Here is a 27,636-nt window from a genome sequence, read left to right on the forward strand (position 1 = left end):
GCAGAATAATTGGGATCTTTTATTCAAGAAATGAAAATAACATACAGGAAATATACAATTCCTGTATACTGCATGGTGATTCACTTTACCTAGCAACTTCTGAAATAGTTAAAATACTTGGCTTTATACTAATACAACTTCTTTCCCATTGACTTCATTAAATATTTTCTTCCCACTGTGAAGCTGTGAGACAGCCAAATATTTGACACCACTTTTTGACTCACAAATAGGGAGTGTCACAGCAAGGAGGATACAGAAACATTCAGACAGTCTTAACCTCCTGCCTATCAAAGAGTTTGAGAAAGGAAAGTGTTATGACATACCTCTTGGTACCTAAGATATTACTACCTCTCTTCCATGCACCCACATTATGCTGTGTCCAAAATAGATCAAAGAAATCAACTACCTCAGAACTTGTATATGTTATTTCTGTGAACATAATACCTAATAGTTATTATCATAGATCAGGATGTTATCGAGTTAGATGCCATAAAAACAGAAGGAAAAGGCACTCCTTGTGCCTTTAGCATCTTGGGATGAAGTGTAAGACAGCAGAAGGATAACAGAAATAATACAGGAAAAAATGAGGCAGTCAGTAAGGCAGACAAGTTTCAAGTAGCCTAATCATTAGGTTTTTGGATGGTTAGTTGGTTTTTAGTCTCTTTTTTTTTTTTTGGGGGGGGGGGGGGGGTAAGGGGGGGCGGACGGGTACAAGTGTGCGGGGTAGTAGTTCAAATGACAATTAAGATGTTTAATGAACATGAGGAGGATAGGTAACTCCTACATATCCAGGAAAAGTTTTCAAGTATTGTCCCTGCAAACAAAGTGCCACAAAATTAAGCAATAGTCACTGTTGACCTCACTGGTCAGAGATGGAAGCTGGCCCCTTTTGATATCCTCTGATCTACAAATGTTTTACTCTGTTACCAGCTGCTTTCTTTTCACCCATCACCAGAAATGCCTAATGGGGATTTGCACTAGTTTTTGTGGTTTATGTGAATAACTGATCCATAACTTGGAAGTCTTACTCTGAATGCTGAATAAAGGGTTTCCCTTACAAGTAGCCAATTCTTACACAATGCAAAGGACCATTTTAAATCAATTTCTATTTCATACAGTTGCAAAAAATAATACTAAGTTGAAAGTCAGCATAAATTCATGATTTTATTACAAGCCTTGAAACAGTTTGTTTTCTTAAAGTCCCAGGTCCTCATAGCATAAGATTCTCAGCTTTCACATAGAATTAAATAAGCAAGTTCTGTGCCTCATTATTTAGAAGCAAAGCCTAGAAGTGTGGATTGAGTGTAAATGTGAACTTAATCTTTAGGGTCTAAAAAACAGAGAGTAAACAGAAAAGAAAAACAGTAATTATTAAATTTAGTGCTTCCATTTTGGGGCTTTCAGAGGAAGGAACAGCGTACTCTCTTCCTGGGACTGACTACAGTGACTACAGTCAGTAGATTAAAAGTCTACTTCAGTCTACTAAAGTAGACTAAAGTCTCTTCTGCACATAAATGATAATTCCAGAAGGTAACAAGAAGTGAAATTATGTTCACACACACACACACACAAAAAAAAAAAAAAAAAAAAAAAAGAAAGAGAAGGACTCCCTCTGCCCATCTGCAGAACATCGAGAGAATCCAAGAAACAGAGCAAGCAAAGTATATTCTTATATACTTTGAGTCCTTGTGAAAGGACAAGGTAAGCATTGGTATGCATTATAAGAGTTGGGTTCTAAACTGGAGGAAAAAAAAAAAATGACTTGTACTTTCTCTTCTCTTTCTACAACTGAGGGAAAATAAAGGTTTTCAAAGTCTACCTGACAAAAGCTCGCATAAAAATGAATTCCATGATTGTGGTCCAGGATTTGAACCCCTTTTCCCAGAGTTTTGGAGTCTAGCTGGAAGGGTGATTTCCCCCTGGGCCCCACTGCAGAACATTGCTTACTGGTCGTTGGTAACCAATCAGACCATGTTTTGAACAGGACTTGGGGCCTTAACATACAGCTATGCCAACAGAGCAGAGTGCAGAGACCAGGAACTGCCCTGCTTCTAAAAAAAATGAAGTAATATAACTACAACCAAAGAATACCGTGCACAAATTAGACTAAGCTATAAGCCTAAGATAATAGGCTAACCTATCAGACAGCAATTATACCTGAAAAACTTTTTTAGTGTAACTTTTGCTAGGTACATATTCCCTTACAAACTTATCACAAGGGAGTTGTACAAGAGCAGAAGCCTGCAGACACTTCTATAATGCAAAGAAGTATCAGGAATCCTTCTGCAAACTTTCATAGCTGTCTGCCCTGTATCAACAGTCACAGGTTAGGCCAAGGTCTGAGCTGAATATTGCACTGGTCTGCATGGGAGAAGGAAGTTCAGGGATGTTAAGGAACAGCGCTGGCAAGAAATTGAATGATACTCAGCTGAAAATGTGGGAACAGTAAAAGGGATTGGGATAAGCACTAGACAGAGCTGGAGGAAGCAATCAGTTGACTAGGCAAAACTGCCAAGCTCTAGGCAGACTTGCCTGACCATTGTGCTATAGCTTTGTTGCAAAATGCCTCTGAGACCAGTCCATCGACCAAATTTTGTGTACACAGGTTGGATTTGCAGCAGCTGTCTGCTTACCCTATCCAAAAGGGCCGTGTTTGCTGATAACCACCATCAGTAATGGGTTGCTGAACACTGACATTCCCAGAAAGCTGCTGACACTGCTGTACCAATCTGCACAGTCCATGACACCCCCATTACAGCCCAATAGCAGCTACTGCACAGCAGTTTGAGATATGTACCAAGATATGTGCAATAGGTAGGACAGAAGGGTGCAAAGGTATCTCCTGGAAAGCGGACAAGCCAGTACGGCAGGAGGGGAGGGAGAGATATGCTGCTGCCAAGGGAGTTCTCATGCCTGACCTCTGTACTCTTGCCTTGAAACTTTAGGAGTCTGCACTGTCCCAAAACAAATATTTGTTCTAATTATCTTAAACAATCTTTGTGTATTTTTTTTTATTTATTTTAAATAGTGATTCTAAATATATGTGTGTGTGTGTATATATATATATAATTATTAGTGTTTTATTTTTTTTTAGCTTGCTTGCTTGCTTGTTTGAAGATCTGCAAGGTAGAAGCCTAGCCTGAATAGCCCAACACAGCATCATGCTTTCTGGTTTACTCAGTTAAGTTTGCTGTCATTATATCACTCAGCTCTGCCAATGTGAACAATGTTAGCACCAACCTTCAGATGTAAGGTGCTCCTCTGAAAACTGGTATTAGGAGAAAGCATCCACGCCTTCACTTAGAATACATTAATAGAATACTTGGCTACACTGCCAGCAAGCCCAGGAGTGAAGGGAGACAGAATGACAAAGTACTTAATCTTATTTGAGGTGCTCTCCTGCAGTCATCGCTTCCCCAAGCCTTTGAAGAGAGGCAGGCAGTGGCTGCACGCAGGGTGAGCAGAGGGGAGGGATGGATGCTGCGGGGAGAGAGGAGAGGAAGGGGCTCTCACCTTCTCCACATAGTCGGGCACCTCCTCCAGCGTGCGGAAGGAGCTCTCCCCGGGTGGCAGCACGTAGAAAAGAGCGCGGAGCTGCTGTCCCGGCGTGGTGGCCCGCGGGCCGCCCGCTGCGCTGCCCATGGCCCCGCTGCTCTGCGCCGCGTTGCGCCCGCCCCGGCCGCCCGCTGGGCTCTGCGCGGCCTCCGCAGGTGCGCTGGGAGCGGCGCCCGCAGCGCGGAGCCACCGCGCCCGCGCCTGCTCTGGCCCTTAGCCCTATTTTCGCTTCCCCTTGGCGGTGGGGGTCTCGCAGCCTGCTTTCGGGAAAAGCCTCTCGTTTGTCCTTTGACCGTGCTGCTATGCAGATCTTTAAATTATCGCTAATATTGTTCGTTTTCATCATTGTTTCAGTGGATGGCCAACTTTTCACATACCGACCTACTGCATTTTCCCTCTCACCCTCCAAAATCCCTGAACAGCAGAGCTCAAGATACCCCTTTCAACTTTTCCACCACAAAATATTGTTCAGTTTTTGAGTCCTGCATAAATGCAGTTTTATTTATTTATTTTAAATCAATATGTTTATATTTTTGAGAAACAAGGCGAGGTGTGCTCGTCAGCTCCTTTGTTCAGCTGCATGGGGCAGCCAAGCACTCCTTCTGTTCAATGTTTTTATTTTTTAGCTTTAAGAAGTGTTTATTGTAGTTCAATTTTATATAGCTCAGATTAATATAACTATGCTGAAGGCAGACTCTATCAGGTTTGCTTTTAGAAAGGAGTAAAAACTAGGGAAATATAAACAAACAGTGAAAACAAATGTGTGTTAGTGTCCTGTAGAAAATGACTTAGAGAAACAGAAATAAGAAGAGGCTTTGTACATTCAGTCCATCGATCCAAAACTCAGGAGAATTCATTTCCCTGTCAAATGTTTGTCAATCACCCTTGATATTATTGGCATTATGACAAATAATAAGCTTTCTGATAAAATAGATTAGCCAGAAATAAAATAACATGATGTCCCAATGACCCCTTCCTCTCAAATGTTCAGTTCCACTTAAAACCTTTGCAGAAGAAATGGACTGTAAATCCTGTTGTAAAAGATTTTGCCACATTTAAAATCCTTCTAGTTATTAAACTAAGAAAAACTGTCTACCTTGAAACAACCCTTATTTTTGGAAAGGAACTATGACAGGTAATGTGAGCTGAAATTTTTGTTTAGGAGAAGAAACATATGTAGAAATTGGCATTAAAATAATTAAAGTAAAGCACATTTGCTGTTTGTAATCATGTTGCAATTTGAACAGTTGAGGTTTAGTTTTAAACAATATTCTGCAGTTTGAAGAACATAATACAATAGTACACAAATAAATTTACTGGAAATATTTTATGTTAAGCTGAACAGAGCATGAGTATTTGAAAATGAAATATAAACTGTATTTTGGCATTCTCTTAATGTGTATTGTTTATGCTAGTACTGTAATACAGGTAAAATTGATTAACAAACTTATTAAAATTTTTTAAAGTACAGCTTAGTGGTCTCAACTCCAATGTTGATTAATGGTGATTTGTGGTTCTTGTAGAACTCTAGCTATTAACATCTAAAACCTCAGTACGTTGACATGAAAATTTTAAATTCACCCACCATCACACAGATCTACAGCATTCTATTTAGATTTTCAGGGTTCTAAAACTCTTCACTCCTTTCATTTAGGTTAGCCTAGGTAATTTTACAACATTAATCTCATAGTCAGGCTGCTTGGCCTCCCCAGAACCAAGATGCTCATTTGCACCATCCCAGCAGCATGTTGAGCCACTCTTTGCTCTGGTGCTCATGTTCGTCTTGGTCCCCTGTCAGCCCACAGAGCTAAAGTGACCAAAATCGGTTACTTCCTCCTCTCCCCTCCTCCCTCTCTCTCTCCCCCCCCCCCAAACAAACAAACAAACAAACAAAAATGAAACAAAGCAAAACAAAACAAACAAGCAAACAAACAAAAAACAGTTATCACTATCTGGGATGTGAAGAACAATTGCTAGGGCAGGGAGTCCACGGCTACAAAAGGTGAGACATTTCAAGTAAGATGGAACTGCTATTTCATATTATACCCTTCCAGGAAAAAAAGATAATCCAACAGTTTTCTGGGACTCAACACTTTCTTAAAAATTATTTTGGATCCCCATTTCAGTGTAAATTGTCACTCAAGTATCACCACACTGAAATTCACATATTCAAAACTAAAATAAGCTATTTGGATTTGATTATACTTTACAGAGGAAGCAGATGGGTTGTGCTTTCCAGCTTCTGTGTCCAAGGAAAAATAGATAGCACTACAATAGCTACACCTCTAGTGAGGAGAAGAAAAATTTTAAATTCTATCTGGAACGCCTGAGTTTTAGACAGACGTCAGTAATCTGGCTGTACAAATGTAGCTGATGTTCTCTATTTACGCTTTGAAATTTAGCATGCAGTTTCCAGTACTCACTCTTCTTTTCGTTAAGAAAGGAATGGAAAATTAAACATCCAGGAATGTTGCCTGAGTGGAAGTCCTAACCCTCTAACAAACAACGTCTGTTCAGTGACCTTGCATAATCTCTTTTTAGCAAAAGACCATTTTTTTCATTTAAATATTTCATTTAAATATATAAATATATTTAACAGAAAATAAATAAATAAATAAAGCATTTATTTCCCATCTTGTGCTGCCACCAGAAATGCAGAAATGATGTTCTCTCTGGAGACTAGGATTCTGCTGTTGACTAGTAGATCATTCCAGAAACTAAGGCAACAAAAGCCTCTGTTCTACTTAGAGGAAATTGGGGAGCTGGCCTAACATGATCTGTAGGTGGATCGTATTTTGTTTTCTCTAAAGAACTCCATCCCACCCACTTCATGAACAGAGAACGCCCAGACACTTCCTGTTTGGGTCTCTCTGAGCACTAAGCCAGCACTAAATAATAAACTCATAAAGGGAATTAGGGCAGGTTGAAATTGGGATGGGCGATATAGTCTGCCTTGGCAATCATTCACAGCAACCTGAATCACATCCAGAACTGAGCTGGGCTTAGAGACCTCTATTTATGTAGTGATAACTTTGAATATAGAAACATTTTATGTAAGTATATTGTGTAGATTAAATAGGGTTTTTGTTTGTTTGTTTGTTTGTTTGTTTGTTTTCATGTATCTAAGTATTCAGAACCTTTATTCAAGCTTGGCAATGGATGCCAAGATGCAATAGCATAATTATTATAAAACTGGTATTATGAAATATTTCAAATATGTTTGCTGGTGATGAACCTTATATTGTATAACACCTGTTTTGATAGTGTTTTTTTTTAAACAATTATTCCAGTTTTTGTTTCTTCACATTAAATAAACTATATATATTAATATGCAGGTCTTAATAGCGGCATAACTGACTCCAAAAGCCTGCAGACAGAGATGTGCTATATTAATCAACACCAAAACATACAATTAACTACTCACTACAAACTTCAAGGTTGTTTCGATTTCTTCTATACAGGACTGCTAACCAAAGAGCATAATAATTATTTGCTCAATTCACAGTGATTTGTTAGCAAAATCAATTTATTCAAAGGTTGCCAGAGAAAGTAATAGACCTGGCAGATCACCTGTGATACTATTCTTACAACTGCATCCTGTGTGTTTCTTTGTTATTAACATCTGTTCTTGAGGATTTTTTATTATTACTAATTTTTATTTTATTTTAAACAGTGTTGTGCCTGATATCTTTTATCTTTCTCTTCTGGAGAAAAAAAAAATCTCATCTGGAATAAAAAAATATTTTCTCTTCTGGAATAAAAAAATATTTTTGTTATCATTCTTAAAATTTCTTATTTTCCTTTCTCTGTTCCCTAGTATAATAATAATTGAAATAATTTGCACCTTAGACTGTGGTTCCCCACTGCCAACTGCTGACTTTCTGTTAGAAAATGGACAGCACTACCTTTTCCCTCCCTGCTTCTAACAGGACTCCTCAACTCCTTACCTTTGCCTGGCACCAAGAATGACAGGATTTCACCTGAGTTGATTTACCTCACAAACTCACATTGCAAGAAATGAAGCCAGAAAAAAAAAAAAAAAAATATATATATATATATATATATATATATATATATATATACACTTGTTATACTTTACTACTGCTCTAGTGAGATAAATGGCTCATGAGAGAGTCCAGGGAATGCAGAAATTGGCATGAAAGCCCAGAAGACAAAGGACAGGACCACACAGTTACAAACCAGAAATGGGAGGATGAGGTGGAAACAGGACTTCTTCATTTCAGCAGCAGCAAATTGTTAGATCAGATGAACAGCTCATGGAGTCACTGCCTCCTGTGCATTTGCCAAAAATATGGCTTCAGCAGGCTATCATATGTCAGCATGCAACTACATCCAAACAGTTGACACCTCCTTTATATCACCACTTCAGTAACTGCCTTTTTTTTTTTTTTTTTTTTTTCTGGAAAGCCAGTCTCTAGCAGGATGGAAGCTTTTTCTGTTATTTACTTATTTGCTATATATGTTATATGCTGTGGTTTATGGATGGGTTTTGGCTGGATAGGAAAGAAGAATATTCCCTGGTATACCCCATATTCTAGCTCCGCATGTGACTAGGGTATGGAGCATCCGTAGGGAAGGAGAGAAAGATGTGATTGCAGGAGGAAGGCTCTCCTGCAGACCAGAGTTTTTCAGAATTTGTTGCAACACAGAAAGAGAGCTGAGGCTGAAAGATGAGAAATACAGGATCTGAAGGTAGTGGCCCACCCTATTAGGACAAAGTGAGCAGCAGGAGATTTGGCATTTGTGCTCTGAATTTCTATTAGTCTTCAATCACCAAAGAAAAAACTCAGTTTTCAGTTTTTCAGAAATACAGAAGTATTTTAAAAGTTGGTTTGTTTTAGTTTCTACTCTAAAAATAAAATAAAATAAAATAAAATAAAATAAAATAAAATAAAATAAAATAAAATAAGATAAAATAAGATAAAATAAGATAAAATAAGATAAAATAAAATAAAATAAAATAAAATAAATAAAATAAAATAAAATAAAATAAAATAAAATAAAATAAAATAAAATAAAATAAAATATATAGAGAGAAAACTCTGGTGTGGTTGCCATGCTGACTGCAAGGAAGATGGGGAGGGAGGTTCAGCCTGAAATTCTGACTGATTTTTGGGAGCCAACCACAAGCAGAAAACCCTCTAATATGTTTGCATGTTAGCCTTCTTGAACAGTGCTGTAATGGCAAGAAGTTCCCAAGAGAGCCTAAGCAGTGGTTTCAGCCCTCCCCCACTTCCAGCTGCACACTGTGCATCCTCACTACTTTCCTTGTGTAAGCTGGGGTGGTCACTAGAATTGAACCAAGTCATTTTAACAAGCTCCATCAGCAGAAAAGTGAGCCCAGCAAAACAAAAAGCTAAAAATGGCCTAAGTTGTTCTGGACTGAAGTCAAGAGACATTCACATGGAAAGGATGATCAGGAAAACACGGCAGTCAAGGCTGATTAGGAAAGCTTGGGAACTTCCGAGAATCAAGCTGATCTTGGTGTCTCATGTCTAAATTCTCTAGAAAGGTATTTCAATAAACAGGCATGTGGCCTGACTAAATGATTGTTCATCCTGTCCACAAGCCTTAATTTCTGAGCTGTTGGGCTGCACATCTGTCCATGGGTGTGCTCCTAGGCTGCCCCATCCATCAGCTACCAATCTGCATAACTGGTGAACTCTTAATTAGGTCAGTAATTGGCATTCCCCAAAACTGACTTCTTTGACTGCTTATCTCTGTGCAAACTAAAGTAGCTCCAACAAGTTGCTTTAAGTCATAATACTGCTTTTAAGTCCCACATCATCTGACTTGCCTATGCCCAGTTCTGATGCAGACACAGCTGCCTAGTGAGTCAGAAAGCAGTCATCAGGGTACTCAGTCTGAAAAACAAGGCAGGAGTTTATTTTAAAGTTTTTTTTTGTTTGTTTGTTTGTTTTTTTATTCTCCCCTGGCATTTTCTTGTCTTGAAATACTTTAACCTTTTGTTCCCTCTGAGGAGAAATGTGTTTTGTTTTTTTTTTGGTGGGAGAGAGGATGGGATGGGAGTTACTGGAAAAATAAATTCCATCTTCAAGGCGCCTATCAAGTAACTTTAGAACAGCCTGCCCACCTGTTGTGGGTGTTTCCAAATTTTATTTGGCATGCTTTGCTATGCAACTTCTTGCACTTTTATTACTGAAAATCTTATTCTAGTTTAGTTTATTAGGAACACCAAGATTCAAGTTGCTACACAGTACATCAGCTTATATAGAACACAAACTCAGATTCTGGGTAGATATCTTGAACATCAAGATCATTTGATCAGATATGTTGCAACTTATTTAGTAGGTCTTTACATTATGTGACCAGTGATTATAAATGATGATATGATTATTTTTTATAACCAGAATAGTCTCTTTCATGTTTTTAAATTAGAAGCATATGAGTATCCACACCAGGTGGATCTGAAATTATGAAACATCTCAACACATGAATTATAGCACACACTAACACTTTGCTGCTTGTGTGCGGGCAGAAATCATTTTGGTCATTCTCAAGTGAAAGCATGCAAAATGCCACCATTCAAAAAAGACTAGCCAAAACACTGATGTTTTTAGCATAAGGAACAGTCCTAGAGAATTACAAAGATTATGCACATATAATCTTCAAACTTCAGCAGAAGGATTATTATCTTAAATGACACTGGACAACTTTTCACATTATATACGTTATAGTACCAACAGAAGATGTACTTAATAAGAAAATCACTGGGTAAAATTCTGAAGTTTGAGATGTTCAAGTACCGTTTGGCCTTAACATTTTTTTCTTTATTGTAAGAAATGGTATAATTTCTTTTCCTGAGGATGATCACATAGTTTCTGTTCATTTCTACCCTAAAAATATCTGGTTCTGGAGGGAGAGATTCTTTTCTGTGTATGAATTATTTAAATAAGCTACAGTGAGTTATAAATGCTGAGTGCAATTAAAAAGCTTCAACAAAGTAAATAATAAAGTGCTTAGCTATGAAATGGAGTAGAATACCTTTAGAAAGATGGAAATCCCTTTTTATTTTTTTCTAGTAAAGTTGCCTCTTGCAAGAAGCTTCCAGCGACAGCAAGCCTGGTGGGAGATGGGCACCCTGGTGCCCCCCACAGAAGGGAATGTGCAGCCACTGTCTCCTACCACACTATGCTCAGCTCTGGCTCACCTTCCTTCATGTTCTCCCATGGCAGAGGTTTTTCCCTTGCCTTGACTTTGAGAAACTGCATAAATACAATAAATTTAGATCTGGTGGCCTTTTTCCTATTGCCCAAAAACACAAACTTCCAGACTCCATCCATGGAATCCACCACCCATCCAGCCACTCACTCACACTCCTTCTTTACATAGAGAACACAGCTGTTTCTGAAAATGCTCCAGGGTCCCTGTCCATCACCTCTTGTCATCTTTGATGCTACACAGTCATACTGTTCCTCCCACTGCTCCTTTACCAAGTGCCGAGGTGCATCTGCCAAAGATCACCTCTGAGGACGAGGCCACCCCCAGAAAGAAGCACCAAATATTCCCCACAGCCCAACCAAACGTGAACATTGTTCATCTGCTCCAATGCACTGCCGGTAATTTATCTGCCATGCACCGGGGACCTAGCCCTACAATGCTAGGTCATTGCAATGCTGTGCAGTACTAGTTGTGTAATACCTGGAACATTTCCAATGTGCTCTTCATAACCAATCTAACAGTAAAAACTGAAATTTGGACTGAAGAAGTATTAAAATTGAGACAATAAATAATAATAATAATAAAAAAAAATACCTGCAAAAAATGCAGAGGGAAAATAGTGCCACCAAAATAAATAAATAAATAGACCAACCAAGCAGAACTCTATAGAATCCCCACTTCTCTAGACAATTGGGTATTTAAAGCAGAAATTTAGATAAAATTCTCCAGACAAAATAGCATATGATAAGGTTAATTAAATACTACTGTAATGGATAAGCACTGGTACTGTCTGTTAAAGTTTTTAATCTCTTAATGTTTTTCATTTTGCAAGCTTGAAGCTCATTTCATGCCCTAGAATTTCTAATATGTTATGAAATGCAACAATAACTCTAAAAGTCATTTGATAAAATATTGGAGCATGATCAATCAAGTTACAAATAATATATGACACATTTTACCATAGGAAAGAAGCTTTTTTTTTTTTTTTTCTTTTTTTGTCCTCTTTTAATATAATGAATACAAATGTAAATATAAATAAAAATTTAATTTATTCATACACTTTAGGGGGAAAAAAGACTATTCACTACAATATTCACTTATGAAATACCTATTTTTTTCTCCTTCATACTAGTTCCAAAATTTAGGTCGCCATATATTCATGAATGTTTCTAATCTCTTTTTATGTTCAGGGAATGAAATAGGCTTCAAATTTGTATGTCATAAGTATGGAATGTATTCCCTGATATTTAGTTGTGGGGAATCCTTCCAGTGTTACAAAGTAACTTACACAGCAGCTGTGATCAAGATGTCTGTAAATTTTCCTTTTCTGTGCTGTTTACCTGTTCAGAATCTCTTACTGGTTTAACATCTGAGCCAAAAAACAATCAAAATAGTAAGATTTGTATGTGTAGTGTCTGGGGGGGTAATGAGTGTCTTGTGGGGGTTTTGTGGCAATTTTTCAAGATTCTGGGAGACAAAATAGTGGAAAATTAAAAAAAGATTTGCAAGACTCCAGATGCAACTATCTGGGTCAGTTCTGTCTACTTAGAATAGGTTTGCAATGAATCAACACAATAATTTTGACATGAATCATCTCTAGTTTTTAAGAGACTGATGAGCTACCTGGGGAATGCATGCTCATTCTTAAAAGATTACAAAATCTAGCACAATCTGCATAGATCATCTGAATACAGGAATATAAATTATAAAATGCATCATTTTGTATTTATCAATTTAAAAAAAAAATGCACTGACTTCACAGCTCTCTGTATTGAGTTGTAAATTAGTTAAGTTTTTAGACCATGGTTCTCAATCAGTAAAACTGCTGTTGACTTGTTTGAGCCATTTCTGTGACTAGCCTTTTGTTATGGACCAGAGAGAGGCAAAACTTTGGATTTGGAAAACAGTGACAGGAAGAGATGGGATGGGAAGTGGGTAAACCAAGAATAAACACCAACTTTCCTCTACCAGCTTTTCAGAATTTAGAGAAGAATGTTAATATTAAAACCAGAATCTCTATTTCACAGAATATTGTACATCTTTGGAGTCCAGGTGTTGTCACAAAGCTGAAGGAATATGCAATGTGTTGCTCTGTGTCTCAGTTCAGATCTCAGTATTTTTTAAGCTTTTTTACCTTTCAAACTGAGCAAACACAGACTCTTACCATAAAGTAGTGAGGAAGGAAAATTGGAAAATTGTTAATGAAATGCTTCTTAGAGGATTCGGATTCTTTCTTTTTTTTTTTTTTTTTCCTCTGCTAGAAACTAGGTGTAGTGATTGCATACAGATCTGTATTTACTTCAGTGCTACATTACTGTAACTGAAATTAGAATCTGGACTGAGATATTTGGTCTGTAGTTCTGAACTAGTAGGTGTGCAAATAGGGTGTAAAATGTTGATATCTGTCATATCCAATAGTTCTGCTCCAGTGAAGCACATTCCTACATTAATTCCCTCCACAGACATCTTGTGGTGCTGACATTATCCTACTAAAAATGTCTTGGACCTTATGCCAACTGGCATTAGAGAAGCTAACATTTTGTTTTCCCAGATGAAGAGGGGAGCACTCACTACATTATTTTCCTTGGCTATTTTGGGCAACAATTCTCTGAATTGTTCCATTGCTCATGTAAGTAATTGACCTAGTTTTGTTTTTCTGAATCACACCTATGTGAGATACCAAAGCTACTGCAACAGAGTGAAAGCAACACCAAATTTTATCAATTTCTTCATTTAAATAAGAAACAAAATGTGAAAGTGGCATCCTAATTTAAAACACTCTTAATATTGGTTCATACATTTCAATTTTGCTTATGTATGTCATAGTTGAAATAGATATGAGCTATGAAGAGTTTTGGTAAATCCGATTCATTAAATTCAGAAGAACAATTCGATTTATCTCAGATATATCACTAAGCCTTCACGTGATCTTTGTAACTCACAAACACACACACAAAATAATCTGTAATTTCCTTAAAAACAAGAATGCCATATTGTCTTGAGCATCGCAACCTCACTTGTAAAATGAAATATCATGTTTTATGCCAGATTAGGACTTGTACATGAACTGGAGAAGATCAAGGTGGCAACTGAGGTGATTTTTTTTTTTCATTGTCATCCTTTCTTTTAATTCAAGATAGTTATAATACACAAGCATGATTTTATTGATGATACTCTGGTTAGTTTGCCATTGCTCTGTTGATATATGAAAAATAATGTTTAAAATATATCACATAATATTTATTGTTAACAAAAATTACACAAGTATTTCATACAAGTAATTAATGCAATCATATTTGGCTTTCCCAAATATTTTGACCTTTAAAAAGAGGTCTACAACATAGATTTCTTTCAATATAGGAGAAACTAAAAAACTGGAGTGAAATCCAGTATCCTGATTAAAATTCTGTTTGTGTAATTGCAGTAATAAAAGCGGTAAGAAAATTATAGTTGTGCCTAGATTCATCATTATTCATGTCCACTTCTTCTCTTCTTCTGTTGTCATTCTCTGAATTGTTAAACAGCTGTAAATTTTCACCTCAGAGAGAGCAGCACAGCAGTGATAGGGAAAAAGTAGAGACAATGGGTTTTTATGGTTTGTGTAAAGCTGCTTATAATTTTCAGCATGATTAAGAAGCTGAATTAAATGTCTAGATGATACCATAACCTTTACACATCAAAATTTGTGAAAAAACTACTTCCACCTTGGCCCTCAGAACTCTGTCAGACTCATCAAAACATTCCCAAAGGACTGTTCAATGTGCAAAATTTTTGTTATACTGGTGGTGCTTGGAAGGTGCTTGTATGTCTTTGTTAGGAGACAACAGTCTCCAGATAGAATGGAAAGAAATCTCAGTATATCTCAATATCTGCATAGTATGTTGAGATAATAATCTCAATAGTATATTGAATGCTGTTTTCACAAAGTCATTCAAAAGACCAGTGTAGGATGGACTCAACCATAAACTCATAATAAACTCATGGCTTCATCCTCATTTAATCCATTATGTGGACAGGTATTGAATGGATTTTAGCCATTAACATGTTAAAATGGAGGAGAAATTTCAGTGTAGTTTTCAGCTTTGTTTTCCCTTTATTTATTTTTTTCCCTAACCAAAATGTGTTTAGTTAAGCCTCTGTTCTACAAATTTGGTGAAGAATTTATTCTAATGTGTAAATTCTGGGATTCTGATGGTATGCAACATGGGCCAAGTAGAGATCTATTCATTTATTTAGTTAGTTAGTTAGTTATTTTCCTCCTTTGGTTTGTTGTTTAATGAAATGTCATTGGTATATTTCAATAAATGTATTTGTACGAAATCTGCTTTTAGTTTCAGGAGATCCTAACTCCAGCTTCATCAGTCTTATCTTCGTGCTATTGCTGGATCTTTAATTCTTCTTTTGTTAGTCTCTTAAGAGTCTGTATAACTTTTAACAGGAATCTGGCTGAGCCAAAAAGGAAATCATCTCAATAATGCTGCATGCCAGTGCTTTGTGTACATCTCATTATCACAATATGCTAAGTCAGTCAGAGGCTATGCATGATATTGAAAACACAAGAGGAAGTCCTTATGAAAGTAAAACTGTTCTTCGTAGTAGAAGACTGGTAGTTCAAAATCCTCCAGATGTCTGAGGGTTGATCAAAAATACTACAGCACTAGATATGCAGTTACTTATGGGACTGCTCTTTATCTCAATGTAATATTGATTTATTCTAAATACTTTATCAAAAGTTCTGCATAAAATTGGGGAAAAAGTGGGATTGGGATTACTTTCATCACTGTTAGAGCAAACAATTCAAAGCCTTACTGTCAAAAAGAGTACATATACTTGTGTTTTCCTCATCTTCATTTTTTAAACTGCTAACACCGTCATTCATTCTGAACACTCAGATTAGAAAGAGTAAAAATACCATTTATTCAAAAGACCTTCTGAAAACTTCATAGAAAAAGAGGAAGCCTTGCATTTATACTCGTAATCCCTTACCTCCTAACAACACTCATCTGCTGGAGAGAGAGAAGTGTTATAACATCTGGTTCAGTGTGGTAAGTTTTCATCTTCTGTTGGGAGGGCTGATGTCATGTAAGGAAGTCAGGGGAGCAGACTAACTATTGTAAATGAGAGGCAGCAGCGGTACTTATCCTGGGAGCTGGGACTTGTGGATCAGTTGAATGACTGCCTGCAGCCCCCATGTGTTGATTCTGGCCCATTAACCATCCTATTAGTCTTCAAAAATCTTTAAAGTGTGAGTATTTGGGAGAGTGAATATAGGTGAGAATTTGCGGGTGTCATTCACATAGTACAGTCATCTTCCCCTGTATTTTCAAAAAACAGTTCTCTCAGTCTATTAAAAAACAGAAGGAAACTTTCTACCACCATTTACCCTGTCTGAAATTTCTGAGAGTATCAGGCTTTTTAATATTTTTCAAGACTGCAGTATAGGAACTGTTAAGGAACAGAAAATAAACTTATAAGAATCAGAAGAATATTTGTTTTGGAAAATTTATATGCTTCATTCAACCCACATCCTTTAAGTTTTTGAGTGTCACCACAATATATACTGCTGCATGAGTCATCTCAGTCCTGTATCAACCAACATTTCAATTCTCTGCAATATTCTATTCTTTTGGGAAAGAACAGAGCATGACAACTGGGCAATTTTAGGCAATTCAAAGGTTATACTATGCTTGACACCTGACTTCACTTTAGTAACACCTGCCTGAAGAATAATTAGCAGGCCACTTTTAAAGAAAGAACTTCCATACAGCACAGATGGCATTTTTCATACCAGACAGGCAACGATGTATGTTGGAAGTAAGCCAAACTGTCTGCAAAAACTGTGAGAAATTCAAGACAGACATCTGAGTGAAAGGAAAGTTTTACCTTCCTCAACACCCCTACACACACACCCCCCTCCAACATTCAAGAACATCTGTTCAAACCTACCTCCGTATAATGTGCTTTATTTTTCTTATCTACTAATGCTACAAATTATAGCAGAAGGAAAGCAGCATAGCAAGTTTCTTCTATATTGGTTATGAAACCGATGATTTAATAACATAATGTGGTGACTTGCCAGCTATAGAAATCCAGCATTATATGACTCTTGTCAGAATCAAGAACAAAATTTTCTTAACTGGCTAGTAATATGGGGTCCTCAACTCACATTTCCATAAAGTGGTCCTAATTTCCAATGTGTACTCAAAACTTCATTGAAATCCGGATACTGTGTGTCATAACGGAGGCACAAAGTCAACAGTCACTTTGGAAATTATTGGCTAATGTCTTAATCCTGGACTGCCCACTGATTTGTATGAACTTTTGTGTATACTTTGGGTTAAATCCAAATTCCTGTGAAATCCATCGTAATCTTTCCATTGCCATCTATAGGCTTTAGATGAGGTCCTTTGCTTTGTTGGAAGAGTTTTTACTTCTTTCTTGCAAAAATATTCTATATAAAAAGAATCCCGAGAACTCTTCATAATATTCAGTCTTCAGAATCAAATACCTTATACTAGTCTTAGAAAAGTAACAAATCTATGCTGCATTTATTATCAGTTATAAATTTAAAACCTGTGAATTTCTCTGCAATTCCAAATAGGTATATGCATGAGAATCATAGAAATACATATTCAAAATTATTTACAATAGGTCTTAATTACATTTTTTTTTCTCTCCTGTTAGTTTTTACTCTCTTAAATGCATTTCTGTGATGGTTGCATAAAAATTTTCTAAGGTCACTTTTCAAGACAATTTTTTAATTTGAGAAAATGCCCATTTCAGTATTTTTTCAGCTGTGCATGTGACTTTCTTGCCAAATAATGCAGTAAGCATTCAGAATAAGCATATTTCTAAAAAAGCTTCAGTCCATAAGCAAAAATAAGTAGCATATACAATGTCTCTATATTCAATATAGTGATACTACAGATAAGAATATGTCTCTAAATACTAAACCGCTTTCATTGATATTGGCAATGTTTGTTGCTCCATATGGTTTTGCAGTTGAGATAGGTCAAACACGCACACTCTTACAACATGAAAGATATAATATTTTCATGTGATTATAAGACAAGAAAATTCCTAATGAAATCAGTTGTTGTGAAGTTTACTTGATGGATGGGTGTATCTGAAATTTGTTGCTCATGAATGTAAAATAACTTTTTCCAAGGTTCCTCATAATGGATGTTAAATTTGCAAAATCTATAAACACAATACAAACAGCAGAAAGTATTTATGGTCACATTTTGTCTCTCTCTTGAGTGTAGACTAAAAATTACATTTTGTTAGACATCACAACTTAATATTTAAATTCAAGTACATAACCTTAATAGATTTAAACTTAGTAGGTAAAAAATGTGTATAGTAATGATATTTCTGCACAAAAAAGCCAAACATACAAAACCATTTATAGAAAGAACAGGGGTGTGCTTTACTCCAGGCAACAAGTCTTCTGAACAGAACTAATTCTGTCTTTATTATTATTATTATTGTCCTGGATCATGTTTTTCTATCTTATTTCAACTATATTTTTCATGTGTGGTTTGAAGAACTGCGTATTTGCTCTTTTGTGTGAATTGTCTGTCAACAAAAGGATTCATGGTCTCAGGAGTCATCACAGAAATCCGTCAAGGACCAAATAAGCCAGGCAAAAAAAGAGAGAGACAGAGACAGACAGAGAGAGAAGAATTATGAAGTTCTCAGAGCACAATTTGTAGGGCACTGAAACTAATCCCAAAAGGCTTGTTGAGACATAAGGTGACCAGTACAAATCATTTAAGTCTCTTATAATTTTCCCAGTAAAAATATTTTGAAATTTACCCTTCTTCTGTAGACAGACTCCTTGGAGACACTCTCTTTGGAGAGTCTGTCTACAGAAAAGCACTGAAAACTAAAGGAACTATTATTAATTCCAACTGTGACTATTATTTAATGAGTTCTTCATTTCCAACACTTCGCAGGGTCTTCTATAGTTGTTGATACTAACCAAGTTTAATGCCCAGATGATTTTTTTCCAACTGAATGGAAGCAATGTTTCATTATATTTCCACAGATAGGACTAGTGACAGTTCAGATGCCAGGAAAAGGACAATGTCTAACATGCATTGGACATGTCTTGCATGCAAAGTTTGGGCAGAAATAACGAATAACTGTGAATTCAGAAACTTCTAATACATTTGGAGTTTGTACAGATGACTGCGATAATGCATATAATGTGTCTGTGATAATATGTCAGATTATACCGTATGGAGGCCCTGACTAACTGCCAGAGGCCTTAAATTACATTGAAATTGACTCCTATACCGAAGCTTTCAGCTGTAACGTACATAAAAATCTATGGGTTTTAAATAAAAATTGATAGAAATACATAAAAGCAAATGAGCTCTAGTAAATTCTTATTAATCTGAGGCAATCATGTTCATCAGCCCTATGCCACCACTTATTACAGGCTATCAGGTACATTATCTTTTTTGAGTCAATATAAACATCAGTTTGTGTACAGAATTCTTCCTTTCAATCCAAAAATGTTGCATAATAATATTAAATTACAGTACACCATTGATTAAATATTACTTTTTCAAATTTCTCGAGTCTTGCAGCTGATCCTAAATACTGCATGTAAGCTATTAAATACAAGTGACATAGACTTGAATACAAGAGACATAAACTGACTAAAGCCAGAAAATTCTAAGCGAAGGCTTAAGATGACTTTTTGTCCCTACCTTATATAACTGTGTTTCCTCATAGCTATTAAGAGTGCATGTCCTAACCTTGTTTCTTTCTTTATTTGTATAAATAATATTATTGCAACAGTCAGAGTCTTCATTTAAGAAAGCCAGATAAATAAACTACCTTGAAATGTGGTCTGTGGTGGAAGGACATAAGTATAGATTCACTCTTTAAGCTTTTGACTATTTTGGATCTGATGAAAATAAATAAATAAATAAATAAATAAATAAATAAATAAATAAATAAAGGTTTAGGAAAAGTATTTAATGAAAAAGTATTTAATTAAAATTTAATTAAGTATTTAACGGAAATCCCAAACTACTTCCATTATGTGATTAAATAAATCATACTAGCTCACAATGGTGTTATTTTAACCACACCTCTTGAAGAGCTATTGCCAAAATAAACCTGAGAACAATGAAGCCATAGTAAACAATAAGACAAAATGAAAAGTCAACAGACATAAAGGAAGAGAAGGAAACCCTACAAATACTGTATAGACTTGTATCTCCAAGGCGGGAGAAAAAAAAAAAAAAAAGAATTCCAATCATTTAACATGTTGAAAATTAAACTGTTAAACATTACTCTCTTTTTGCAGTCTGATTTTCTGTGTTTGTATATAGTCTATCTCTGGCTTGGTGATATGCTGACAATAAAACATCAAAGAGCAGTGGGCTCCGGTAGACAAAATAACGAAGTTCATGAAGGATAAGACACAAATGTGATTAGCCACTCTGTACTATCAGAAACATGTATATTATCAGGAATATATATATATATATCTGTATTATCAGAAAAATATATAAATATATATCTATATCTATGTTATCAGGAAAAGATATAAAACAAATTAGGTTTCACACCACTTAGTTCTGCCACCAAGTGCCTGCACAACCTTGGGGAAATCACAATCTTAGTGTTTGACTGTGTCCATCTGTTAAATGGTATACTCTTAGCCATACTGTATGACTAGATTGGTAGAAGAACCCTCAGTTAGTCTGTAGGCAGACAAAAAACATTAAATATAAAACAAAACTTCAAGTTTTGTCTTTATCCATAATTTTTCTCAACAATAAAAGTATGCTAAAATTTTGATACAAAATCATATGTTGCAACATCTGGTTGATCCCAGAGGCTTCCATAAGCTAGTTTTTGAGTAATTGGAGTGTTCAGAACAAGCCCGATCATCTGCACTGATGAGTCCTAAGCAGACCTGCTACCCACAAACCAGTGTTAAAGAGCAGAGGGTTCATTGCTGCTCTGTGTGGCTTGAACATGAGCTAGCTGAAATCTGGAAGAAGCATGTCTGGACTTCTGTGAGGCTGTGCTTGTAAGTAAATTCCTCCAAGACCATGGTAGAAAGCTCACTGTGCTTAGATTTTATAGCTTCAAGCTCTGTCAGTGTGCAATCTCTACACCATATTGCACTTTGCAATGGTGTGCCCACAAAACAGTTGTTTAAAGCCACTGGAGGTCTTTAAATAATCTACATCCAGTTAGCGCCTTACAGCCACATTCAAAGTCTTAACTGCTTTTAGAACATGGAAGATGATCAGTTTTGTTAGTCTCCTTTTCCCCCCACTCCCTCCACCCCTCCACCCCAAAATATAAAGTCACATAATATTAGTGTTCTGTTTGAGATTTATCTAAAAAAAAATCTAATCAAAAATTCTCCTCACACTTTAAATTCATTTGCATATTTCTTTCCCTTCTCTCAGTTTTTTAAATCCTAACATATTCATCTAATCTAAGAAAATGGGGGGAAAAAAAAAATCCATACTTCTCAAATGGAAAAACTTCTTCCTGGTAATGAGATTATTATATTTCATGTTTGCCCTCATCACACATCTTGGCTGCCTACCCATTGTGAGTATCCTGATCAAATCATGATGCCACTCACACCTTAGGCTAGGAAGACATTTTAGGTGATGTAAATAAAGCACGTCCATTTGTTCTGTGAAACGTCACCTCAAACTTGCCCAAACACTTTTCAGGTTCAGTCTTAAACTGCATATGAAAGACAACTGCAATTGATTCTGTAAGCCTGAAAAGGTACTTTTGGCAACTACAGTATATGAAAGCTAATAATATTCTTTTACCTCTTTACTAGCTAAATGAGTCACATAGAATTTGACTAAGTCTCTGTTGTCAAAATGGGTAGTATTTCAAAATTCAAGATGATTTTTTTCAACTTTTTATTATATATATATTTTTTTTTTTCATTTTGAAATTTAGCCATGTTTCACTTAGCAGTGAGAAAAACTAGTCAAGAATAAAAACTTTTAGTGTGGATCACTTTTTTTTTTTTTTTTCAACTTTGATAATCACCAGCACCACTCAAAAAAACTTTCCCATCCAGCCATCAAATTAAAAATACCAAATATTCACAAGCAATTGGCTTATTTCTCTATCCTGCTCACATTCTAAGCAATTTTGTATGAGAAAGACATTTGAAAAAGAACGGAAAAACAAAAGCAAAATTCTGTAACTGCTGGATTCAATAAAATGCTCTGAAGTCTTTAAAGAAATGAATTACCCATTGCTTGGATATTTTAAACTAAAATGATCATGACAGCAGCTAATGTGCAAGAAAGATCAAGCCTACAGTAGAAAGGATTTGGAGAACAGACTCAGAGCTCCTGATCATGTTTAACTTTTATGATGTCCTATTGCTCCTCATTGCAGATCTTCAGTGAATGCTCACAATGACATGCACATTTCTTTCTTGCTCTTTCAACCTGCTCCTTCTACCACACAACCCAGTCCAATTCACTTCCTACTTTTAGTGTTTTTGTTTTGTTTTGTTTTGTTTTATTTCAAACAACTTTATTAAACAAAGGTGTGATAATGTAAGTATGTAAGTTTCCTTATATTTATTCCTTTTTAATCATTTTCAACAAGATCCAACAAGTTAACCCTTTACATTTGTTTTAGATCTGGAAAAATATTTGAACAGAGTCTTATTGGTTTTGGCTGAAGATGTCATTAACTGCATAGATGCCTTTTTCCTGCTAAATGAAAGAGTTTTGCAAATGGATCACGGTGGAAGGTTTATACAAGATTAAAAACTTAAATTTGGAAATGTAACTTTGTGTTGTCCACAGATGAAACTCCAAAAGACCCAAGAAAGGCAGAACTCTGTAGGACTTTTGCAAAAACTGTTTTAAGTTTCCTATGAAATCATTGTAGAGAGTCAAGAATTATTTAAAAAGGATTATTTATTAAACATTTTTCTTTACAAAGTACAATCAATGGTTTGCATTAAATTTTGGGTTTTGGTGTTTGCCTGTATGTACACAAAAGCTTATAACAGAAAATATGTCTTGATTTAACATGTGGGACACAATGCTGAGTTACTTTCATATTTTGATTCCTACCAACATGAGCAGTTGATAATAACTTTCAGCTTATTTGCTGTTTGTTTTTGTTTTTTTTTTTTTTCTTTTTTTTTTTTTTTCTGTTTGTTTGTTTTTTAAACTGAAGATGAAGCAACAACATTTCTGCAGTGTCAGTACTTATCAATGTACTCAGTGATGACAAAGTAGAAATGAACAATCTTTTAGGGGTGTTCCACTGAGCATGAGTGGAACTTAAAAATTTTCTGGCAGGTTACTGGACTATTCTTATGATCCTAAAAGTCATTTTTGCAGTTATAAGATAAGAAGAATTGAGGAGCTAGGTAAGTTTAATAATACCCTATTAGCAGCAGTTGATAGTAAATGCAACATAACGTTTGTTTTGTCTGTCATACAAGGACGTGTACTAGCAGACACTATTGTATTGTTCTCTACTTGAACAAAAGTATCTGCATATGTTGTATGTCTTTGGAGAAACAAAACAAAAATAAAGAGACAAAAAGCCATTTATTGTCATGAGTGACTATTGCCATCAGCTAACATGAATGCATTGCTAAAATTAGTGAAGACAGGAAAATGCTGTAAGGTAAATATATACAGAGTTAAAATACATTTCTTATCCACTAGATAGTGATTTTGTGGCACTGTGGTTTTCAGAATATAACGTCTGTTGAGAGCAATGTAATTTTCAGTGCAAGCTAAAGCAAAAATACCTGCCCGCTGTCATGAACATGACAAACAAATCTGGAATGTTCAAAGTTCTTCTTCCACTTCTCCACATGTGAGGCACCTTTAAGACACGGCACTTACTGTAAACCATCTAAAAATCAAGAAAAGCAGACACAATAAGCCTGAATCTTCCATAACAACTCTAAAAATCACTGCCAGAGTCACTTGCATACGTAAACGATGCCTGTGTAAGGCTTGCCAGCAAAGCATCTTTCCTGAGAACGGAGCTGGGACACTCTCTGTATATCATAAGTGTGCATGCTCAGAGCTGTGATCGCTGTCGTGGCTGTCGTCGTTCGCTAGTGAGTCCCCTGTGTGCTGGAGACCAGCTGCCCCAATGCCAGAGAGCTCGGAGGGGAGCAGTGTGCCCTTTTTCACATTCACCAGTTCCTTTTCCCGGGCTGCTGCCCCTTGCTGGCCCCCTTTTACCCGCTTCCACTTCATCCGTCTGTTCTGGAACCAAACTTTTACCTTTGTGGAAGAAAAACAAAACAAGAAAATAGAAATGGGGTCACTGGTTGATAATGATCTTCCTAGATATAGTACAACACTGTCTGTTCGGTAAAAAACACAGCAAGAGCTCCTTGATGAGTGAAAGATCAAGTTTGGGATGTGATGTGAGTGCTAGGGATGTGAGGGTAATGACCACAGTGGATGGAAAAGGCTGCAGGACCAGCTGCAATATGCATCACTGCTGTTTTGCACTTCACAGAAAGACCTCAGAACCCTTTAGAAAACATTGGAGAGTTAACACGCTCTTGAAGAATGCATTAATTCTGCAGGTAGAGATGTGGAATAAATTCAGATGAGATTGGAAAAGAAATTAAGCTTGCAGTGTCGGTGTATCCTCTGCTGTGTATAGCAGAATGTGTTTCAGAGTTTTAAAAGAAACAGCAAGGATCAGTCACAGCAGGACATATTGTACAACATGAGTAATAGAGCCACAAAAATGCTGTTTTGCTGAATCTGTCTTATACATCCCGGAAACATCCCAGTGTTTAACCTTTAACATCACTTTGAATTTTACATTAAAACTTTATTACAATTGAATTGATAGTTGACTTCACTATTTATATGTACACATGTGGAAAGGAAGAGAGGTGATAGATAGATAGACTATATTTATTTATAGTCTATGTTCCTGTTAAAGCCAATGCAAGCTGTTAAAGCCAATCACTTGGGAACAGAGCAAAATGATTCCAGGTTAGTTAAGAGCCTTAATGCCTATCACATCGTTTCCGTTAGTCATCTCAGTAGTACCAAAGCATCTGGTTTGTACAGTGAAATGAGTGTAAAGGGGAAGGTATTTGGTACTGGCTGCTGTGATGTTGGGAATTTTGGGTCTCTTGGGTCACATATCAGAGATGTCTGTTGAAACTGTTTTCAAAAGGGTGCAACATTAGTACAGAATTGGCAGCTCTCTGGGGGAATTTAAGATGTCAATTTGTTTATTTATTTATTAAGACAATGAAGTTTCTCTCGTAAAAGCCAAAACTACACTGTTGCAAGAAAAGGTAGTAAATGCAACTGCAGGCACAATGCAAACACAAAAAATCAATAGACTTTGAATTCAGCCTGGTACCACAGAATACTATCACTCTTCTTCTGACAAAACGGCCTATAAACTTGTATTCAATAAAAAGAAATTACAGGGTTGGAGAGATGTTTTAAAGATCTAAGCAATTCTCAGAATGTTTTTATGTCCTTAAACAAAAACAAAATGATGATACATACAAGGAATGTATCATTAAAAACAAACAAACAAACAAACAAAAACTTTCAATGCATAACCTGAATTCCACCCATTTTAACTTTAACTGCAATATCCACTATAAATAAGAGAGACCTGGGCATGCCACCATCCATATGCGTCTATTTCTTTTTTGGCTACTTAAGAAACTGAAGCTTATAATTTTAATAAATTATTATTTTTTTTCCTGTTATATATATATATTTATAATGTGGACCACTTTACAAAATTGCAGCACAGAGAAGTCTCTCTCCTTCAACATTAAAATCAGGAGAACTGAGTGGCACCAGCTTCCAGGCAATGAGACAGGCAGGGGAGTACCTCTTATCACCTACCTAACTGGTGAAAAATTAAAAAAAAAAGCAAAAAAAGGCTTTAATTCTTTTTTGTTGTTACTGACTTCAAATAATTTGCAACTTAAAGAATACTTAAAGAATATCAAACTTAAATACTTAAAGAATATCAAACAAACAAACAAAAAATTATTAATTGATATGCCAAAGATTATTTTCAAAGGATAGAAATTAATTATATTTAAGTTTCCTATTAATAATGTTGTGAGTTTATTTTTATGTAACTGAAGGGAACACTTTAGGTATTCTTTATATATATATATATATTCCTTATGTCCTCCATTTTAAAATACTGAAATCCACTTTTGACCAGATCCAAAGTACATTAATGTCAGTGGGAGTTTTCCCATTGAGTTCAATGAACTCTAGATGAGGCCCTTAATGCCCAAGTGTTAATAATATGAGACAAGTCCTTCACTTGTTATTTCCTCTGAAGATCGAATTCAGATATAGGAATTCTGAACTTCCTTTGGAGCTGAAGAGTCAATTATGGTGGGTAGAGTAGTTACTGATATGTGATCCATCTATATTTTTGTAATGGAAAGGAAGTGAAGCAAATTGTGTGAATGAAGTGATAATTTATTTGAAGTAACGGAAAACTGTGTTTTTCAATTGCCCAGATCATTTGAAACTTACAGGTGTTGCACAAAACATGCATCAGAACAAAAAATCCTCAGAAAGAAAGGTTGTTGGGGGAGGGAGAAGGAAGAGAGAGAGAGAAAGAGAGGAGTGCTTGTGGGGAGAATGTGAATGAAAGAAAAATAATGAAATTCATATATGAGTGAGAAAGGAAAAGACTGGATAATGAAGTGAACTTCAAAAATTCTTGAACACTTTTTTCAGTGAAAAAAATGGTTTGTCCCATTTACAACTTTTGAGAAAAAAAAAAAAAAAAAGTCCTTTTAAAGCAATTTATATATCTACTGTGACAAACATCACACTGTAGGAGCTGTTTTATTTTGTTTTAGTTAGCTCCAGCAGGAGCCCAAGGTGTCAGGATCTGATTGCCTATTATTTATTAAAATGCACTCCCTCTTCTCTACCCTCTTAGCACAGCTTAACTGTATAGAGCAAGCATATGTATAGATGTATACATGGAAAACAAAGGAAGTGAAGGGAAATGAATAATATTAAAGATGATGGTAGCATTAACAGCTGTTTCTAAATCAGCACTTATGAGCCAGTCTATTGAGCACATCTGCTTACTGGCACGAAAACACAGCTTTTTTTCCCTTAGTCAACAAGTTGTTTAGCATCTGCATCTCCACATCTGATGATTAGACTGTTATTTAAGATACAAGTAAAATTTCACATTATGGGTCTCCTGATGTACAAAAGAAATGTTTTTGCTGTGAACAATTTTTTTAAGGAATTTTTTAAGGTCTGAAGGAATCATGGGACAAGATTCAAAAGAAGAGAGCTGATATTGTTGATGTCTACATTACTAAAATTATCAATATATACTTAGGATATACAGGTCTTTAGTAGGCTTAAGAGCCACACTATATGCTGTCTTGCCCATGTACCTTCAATATAACTTCATGACATGGATGGACATCAGTATATCAATTTGGTTCCAAATGAGCATATCACCTCAAATTCTGATTTAATACTCCTTCTTTAGTGGAGCCCTTTAGTCACATTAAAATTAAGAATAGTTACCATGCTCTTTAGAATATTTCCTCTTGATGTGGGATTTTAGCATTCTACACTTATAGAGAAAAGCTAAACAGATATTTTCTACCATTAAAGGTTATTTCTTAATAAAGACATTCTTGTCTGACAAATGAAAGAATGACTGAATTCAAACAACATAACTACCACAGTTGCAATATGTTTTCTTTTTTTCTTTCAATAAATATAAATTGCTCTTTCAAAATGCTCTTTTCTAAAATCTTATCTAAAATTAAGTTTTCTATTCCAGATTTTAGTGGTGTGAGTCCCAAACAGGATTAAAATTTAA

General features: G+C 35.8%; 2 protein-coding genes across 2 annotated transcripts in view; both read right to left on the reverse strand.

The window, feature by feature from the left end:
* The window catches only part of AGMO (alkylglycerol monooxygenase), a gene marked incomplete at both ends in the record, with an annotated part of 197,375 nt that extends 193,733 nt beyond the window's left edge, over nt 1–3,642 (reverse strand). The window contains one exon of the mRNA XM_084283049.1: nt 3,514–3,642. Coding sequence (XP_084139175.1) covers nt 3,514–3,642 — 129 coding nt within the window. The remainder of the gene's footprint in view (nt 1–3,513) is intronic.
* Nucleotides 3,643–22,749: 19,107 nt separating this feature from the next.
* Nucleotides 22,750–27,636, reverse strand: part of MEOX2 (mesenchyme homeobox 2) — a 54,641-nt gene continuing 49,754 nt past the window's right edge. Inside the window, exon 3 of the mRNA XM_084281282.1 lies at nt 22,750–24,041. Coding sequence (XP_084137408.1) covers nt 23,817–24,041 — 225 coding nt within the window. The 3' untranslated portion in view covers nt 22,750–23,816. The remainder of the gene's footprint in view (nt 24,042–27,636) is intronic.

Source organism: Netta rufina (assembly GCF_964035555.1).
Source record: "Netta rufina genome assembly, chromosome: 2".
NCBI classification, from domain to species: domain Eukaryota; kingdom Metazoa; phylum Chordata; class Aves; order Anseriformes; family Anatidae; genus Netta; species Netta rufina.